The sequence below is a fragment of the Fragaria vesca genome, linkage group LG6 (genome assembly GCF_000184155.1).
Source record: "Fragaria vesca subsp. vesca linkage group LG6, FraVesHawaii_1.0, whole genome shotgun sequence".
Classification (NCBI taxonomy): domain Eukaryota; kingdom Viridiplantae; phylum Streptophyta; class Magnoliopsida; order Rosales; family Rosaceae; genus Fragaria; species Fragaria vesca.
Window position 1 is genome coordinate 13,104,952 of NC_020496.1, and position 6,618 is coordinate 13,111,569.

At 41.1% G+C, this 6,618-nt stretch overlaps 1 protein-coding gene across 1 annotated transcript; it reads right to left on the reverse strand.

Annotated features, from left to right (window-relative positions):
• Positions 1–4,394: 4,394 nt before the first annotated feature.
• Positions 4,395–6,338, reverse strand: LOC101304594 (PAN domain-containing protein At5g03700-like). The gene has a single exon (XM_004302976.1). The coding sequence runs from the start codon at positions 6,168–6,170 to the stop codon at positions 4,674–4,676; it is 1,497 nt and encodes a 498-aa protein (XP_004303024.1). The 5' UTR covers positions 6,171–6,338; the 3' UTR covers positions 4,395–4,673.
• Between the last annotated feature and the right edge of the window lie 280 nt (positions 6,339–6,618).

Consider the following 6,618-nt stretch of genomic DNA (forward strand, 5'->3'; position numbering starts at 1 on the left):
AACATCGATAAAACGATCTAATCGGGTTCCGGGTTTGGAAGACCATGAGTATAACAATATGACTAACAAAAGAGATACAGGTGGTGAGATATTACTGATTTGTTAGGTCGTATGTTGGAGACATATACATGGTATGAGACGTGTAAGTTCATATGTTTTTGATGTATGGACTAATAAGCCAGTAATCGAGTGAATAAAAAGTTCATTTGCATATATGCATTGAATTGTTATTATTTATTTTTAAATTATTGTTTGTTACTTGATAACTTGATTTTGCGACTTAGATAAGAATAACCTTAAGAGTTTTGGCCCTATTGAGCGTAAGCTCACCCCTATAGATTCTTGTTCAGGTTCGTACGGCGACACGTATTTCGAGAAGTCTAATTGTGAAGTTTAACGGACGTGTACAAGAGTAGAAAAGAGTTACAGAAGATTAGAAGTGAGATAGACTGCAAGACCTATTTTGTTTCTGTAATTGTTTTTGTTATTACAATTTCTTTTGTTTTTTAACAATTTCTAAAAAAGTATTTGAAATTGTTTTATTTTATTTTACTTTTTCCGCTCACGCCTCGGGTTCGGCATCAGGTGCTTGGAAACCACCGACATCGGGTCCGGAGTGTGACAGATCATGAGGAGTGAACATTGATGAAGGGGGTAGAGAAGGATGGGAGTGATGAAAGGGTGAAATCTGTAATGTAGAGATTTCGGGATTTTGGTTTGGAGCATAACATAAGGGAAAAGCAAAAAATCTACTAGCAAGACTGCCACCACCAGGACAGGAGACTACTACCGAGGGTGGGGGACGAGGTCCTCCCCCCACAATCAGGCCGGAGATCAGAAAAGTCCAGATCTGGCGGAGGGGGAGGAGAACCGAGAGGCTGAAATGGGTTTTTTCAAGAGAGAGAAAAGGGAGAGAAAACACGTTTTGCTTTAGTGCTTGTGTGTGTTTACATAACGTGCATTAGGTATGGGTTTGTCTATCAGATCTTTGGGCCTAAGAATTATTTTCTACGTATTACCTTTGTAATATCTATAAAGTACTACATTGTGGGCACTAAAGATAGTTTTCAAATACATGGTATTATTGGAATTTAGACAAAATCTAAAGACATAAGGTTGAGTTCTAAGGCCAAACCCCATCCCAATATAGTAGGGCCTAAAAGGCCAAGCTTGGCCCAAGACTAACGCGTCGCCACCTCCAGACCACCAACCAGCCACCGTAACTCTACCAAAATTCCACTTGCCTGAGTTCATTAGAGCTGATGCACCCATATACTCATTAGGTGACTAATATGGTAATTGATAGAAATGGTCAATGCACCAAGACATAATTGCCTAACTGATTGCTGGGGTCCAAGTGGGGACCAGCTGCCCAGATAATTGGATGACCATTTTTTGACCATCATTTTGCCTGACTGATTTGGGCGGGCTCCACACTTTGCACTATTGTTAACACACAATTGACAAAATCTTCTTCAATCACAACCGTTGGATAGCCCCCTCCCCGCCTCTCTCCAAAAAAAATCTCTCCTTTTTTCTCTTTGCTGTTTTGAGAGTCTTTTGTTCTTCCTCACCCTTGTGGTGATTCTTCACTCTTTGTAGTGATTTCTCATCCTTGTGGTGATGTCCCTGAGTTTGATCTCAGTTTTCTTGCTTTGCTCTTGTTTTTTATTTCTCTTTTCTAGCTTGAACCCATGCCCAATTCCTATCTCCAAGATCGAATCTTCCACCCATCTTCTCTCCCAACTTTCTTCGTCCAGATCTCCGGTCTCAAATCTATCCTCGTCCATGCTTCTTCAATACGACAACTTCGAATTTGCTGCCTCTACTCCTAAACGCGATTCGTCGTGTATCAAGTGGAAGGTGTGTAGAGCTTTGACTTGGGTGCATGCACCACCACCTCCTTCCTTGTTCTTGGTTCTTGATGTTTTGGGTTCTTTTACCTCTTTGTTCCTTGAGTGGTGGTTGCAGAATAGAAGTGGTGGTGTTGATAAGTTTATGGGTAATGATAGATCCATGATTGGATTGATGGATTCTTCACACGTTTTTTGGTTCTTCGTTTTTGGGAGGTTTTGGCTCGGATTCTTGCTATCGGGTCTCTCGGCGAGTCGTCTTTTTGGCTCAAGATGGAGTGTGACGACAACTCCGGTAGTCTTTGTCAGCAACTCCTTCCCGACGGCTGGAGAGGATGTGTGTGCTAGAGCTAGGGTTCTTAAGTTTTTAGTTTTGTTATTTAGATCTTGCTATGTATTTGGGTTTTTTCATCAAGGCTTGTAATTTTTACTCTAATGGACCCAATAAGTTAGGATTAAATGGAAATGGGCTTTGAACTTTTTTAGATATAAAAAAGTTGAAAGTATATTCTTATTTATTCCAACTTATTAGGTTTTCTATTGTAATTTTTATAAATTAATAAAATTCCCAATTGTCCAAAAAAAAAATCACAACCGTTTGATGTCAAATGTTATAATTTACAGTGTGAATAGAAAATTGACAAATAAATTACCTTCAATTGGTGCATTATATAAGCCGGATGCAATTATCAATTTTAGATAGCAAATTAGCAATTGCCCTCACTTAATGGGTGCATTTTCTCTTAGGACCATCATGACCGAAAATCTGCAACCACGCCACCACAATTTGCATCACCATGACCCGCCTCGATTGCAGCAACCCTGACCACTCAACTACTCTCGATCGCACCGTTGAAAGAAGTTATCATCAACACTAGATCCATCACCTCCTAGAGATCTCCGGCTAGGAACTTGAAGCCAAACTTGCACTTGTCAGAAGCTTGAGCAGTCATTCACTAGCTACTACTCAAAACAGTTTCTTTTATCCCTATATTGGCGAATTTCTCATCAAATTCCCAAATCTGTTATTTCACCTCCCATCCTCCTTTATCTCATACACCTCACCCTTTCATCTTCTATTCGAATTTTCTCCCTTTTCCACAATTTCATATTCAAATTCAACCCCGGCCTGAAGACTCGATATTCAATAATGATTTATTCACTTCACTTCACTTCACACCATAACTTTACAGCAATACCGATAAATCACGGAAGCTTATAAACATTGCCGAACCATTATGGTGTTCTGTTAATTAATTAGTGGTCTCCTCTTCCACGACTACATTTACTAAGTTCTTTGTTTGTTTTTGTTCTTCTTTTTATGCAATTTCAGTGTGGAGGATCATGGTGTAGGGTTATTCAACATCTAGAAGTCAAGCTCTCATTGGGATAATTTGGTCACGACTCACGACCACTACCATGAAGATTTTGATTTAAGATCAATATAGGATTTTCTAGTGTTTTTTTCAATCGGGTAAATAACTCAAATGCTACGACTAGTCTTTCGTGAATCGAATTCACAACCTCTCATTTTTTAAAGAGAGAATATATCGTTAAACTAAATGGTACTAAACGTTTTTCTGGTGTTTTGAGTTTTTATCTTTGTGTGCATTTCATCTGATCGATGGGTTATCAACAACAACAAAAAAGGCATCAATGTAACATTTATCATAATAATTCCAATAATTCTTCAATATTATTCTTTTTCATTTTATTCTCATTAATTAGATTTGATCCTACTTTTGGCGGGTGAGAGTAATTTTAAATGGCCAAAATGGGATTTTTATACTGTAGTTGGGGCTTGAAGAATTAAAATTAAAATTGCAACGGACTGTTTTTTTTGTCGTATACTCTTACACCTAACCATCTGCATCCCAATCTTTAGGATTTTCAATGTCGGATCACAATCCACATGATGTCACCCCGTGCGTCATTTGCAGGATAAAAATCTTTTGGCTTAGTGCCCATCAACTCCATTGTTTACAACACATTCTAGTCCCTCACAATCCACATGACAGAACCACAAACTACTCCTATCTAATAATTGCTTCATCCACAAGTCACAACATCACTACCCTCGTTTCAGTATCCACCTCCAGTTTTGCACATTATATTTGCATCCGATCACTTAAACAGTAATATATACTCAAACAATAGTCGCAAAATGAAAGTATAATCAGGCCACTCTAGAACTTCATTATGCACAATTTAAGTTGAAAACCGAAAAAACTCTTTGTTTTGACGAGAATGGGTTAAGAACTTAACAAACTTTAAAATAGACTTAAAATTTCTGCTATGAAATTTATCTTTATAAAATTAAACTTTAAACCCAACTCAAACAAATAAACCAAGAAATTTAAAGTGGTCAGTTGAGACATATAATGTTATAAATAATTATCGTATATTACGACGGTGAAGCATAATCTATACTTATGTATTTAAGTTATGTCATTATATGTAGCTTTAAGTCATGTAAACAAAAACAAAACATTAGAAATATATACAGATATAAACAAAGAAATTAAAAACTCCAACATGATTCATTCCCTAGGTCAAAACCTCTATTCATATACTTTTAAAATTGTACAACTTTCATCGATACAAATTACAAAGGCCTCAAAGTGACATGTGAAGAGCACTAATCTATATACAATTATGCAGAGTTGCAAGCATTATCCAATGAGATTAGCCATTTAGGTTTAAGGGTCCACTATACCCAAGATTAGCCCGAAAGCACCACCACTAATCAAATGAGTTAGTGATTAACATCATAATCATCCTCATCACTCCCAAACCCAAAAAATGTCACTCCCTGCGTCACTATGTACTCCCCATCTCAATTGACCTAAAGCTTGCCGTTCCGAGATCCTTATACGGCCCGGGCGAAACGCCGCCGTTTTGCTCCATGAACCGGCTCTTGACTGCTCCTCTCTTCCTCTTCCAAACCCTAAACCTCCAAACCACAACAATCCCAACCAAGATCAAGACCACCCCACACATCACACCAATCCCAACCCCAGCTCCCACGTTCACTTTCTTCCTCCCTGCACCCTCCCGCACCTTGAAATACCCCATCTTGGTCTCATCCCCCACACCCACCAAGGACTGGACCGGGTAGTCCATCATGTAACAGAACCCGGATCCGTTATTGAAAACCGCGCCCCAACAGCTACAGTTCCTTTCACAAAGGCTCTCGCACTGCTTCACCGACGACGTCGTTTCGTACCTCATCAACTCCTTGTACGGCGGCTCCACTCCGTTCCTCCTCAAAACCCAGAAATTATTCCTCGGCACTCCGTCGCTGCAGAAGTCACCCGACTGCGCCGCGAAACACTCGCCCGAGGCATACTCCGTCCTGTTGTCCAAACACGAGCAGCCATTTCCGGCTGTGCATAACCCGTAAGAACCGCACGCACTAGGAAGCTCGCAGGTTTGAGAAATGGCCTGGTAGTCCAAAACCCACTTCGTCCCGTCCCAGAAGTACCCGATTAAGTTCCCGTCGGGCTCTAACCGGACACGGAGGAAGCCGGTGACCGGCGTCTGAAAGCTGTTGAACTTTTGAACGTCGGCGGGTAACGGGTTACCTGTTTGGTACATACCGAGGTAGCGATCCGGGTTTATCTGCGCGTAAATCGGGGCTTGATTCTCCACTATCTCGGTTTTGGCTTCCATGGCTTTGTGTCGGAGATAAATCTGGTCCGAGCCTTCGTTGAAATTCGCGTACAGGCCGATGAAGTCGGGCCCTAATCGCATATAGTATAGTCCGTTGGAGGAGATCAGAACCATTTTCGATGTGAAGTTCTGGTTTTCGACAAGGGTATCTGTAGGAAAGTCGAAACTTTCCCATGCTGCAGGTTCAGTGTGGTTTGAACTCTGTACTAGTAGGTTGGAATTGTTTTGCAGGATCACACGATCAGCGTTCGTGTGAGTTGACCAATATAACTTGGTGTGAGGGTCGGTAAGGATGAGACTGCCGTTGAAGGTGAGTTGGGCACGGTCGGACCAGCGAGCGAGTTTGGTTGGATTGGCGAGCCAAAACGGCTCGGATGACGGGACGTGGAGGATGGCGAGAGCGAGCTGGGTTTTGTTGACTCGGAGAAAACCGAGTGAGAAGTTGCCGGTGGAGTCGGAGAGGAGAGGTTGGAAGGTTTCGGTTGAGGAGTCGGGAGTGGCCTTGAAGCCTCTGGGAAGCTCCGATAGGGTGGCAGCGGTGGTGGAGGTGGTGGATGTGAAGAGTAATATAGTGAGTGTGCAGAGAAGGAGCTGAGTTGCACGTAAACGAGTGACCAAGCTGATGAAATGAGAGTGAATCTCCATTTTTGGAAGAGGGTGTGTGGATGTTATGAAGGTGTTGAAGAGAGTCGAGTGACTAGAGAATAAGAAAGGCAGCCATGAGAGAGGATAGGAAAGGGCAGCCGCAGTGTGATATATAATGCTTGATGATGATGCAGATGATCAGTATATATATACTATTTTAAATTCGAGAGCACAATTAAACTTTATATATGAATGGTAAAGGCTAGGAGAGTAAGTTGTGAATAAAGAAAGAACATGTTGATGAACCGAAAGTAAAGAAAATGGTGTGAAAGTTCTGCAACTTGCTTGTGAGCTAGATATCTGTTTCTCCGGCCTCGACGCAAAATCACAGGCGAGCTAGGTTTAGGGTTTCCAGTTATTTCCATGCAAGCGAAAGTCGTCATAAAGTGATTATATTGTTATGGTACTAATTAAGTTCATGCATGCAAATTGGTGGGTTTGGTGTGAT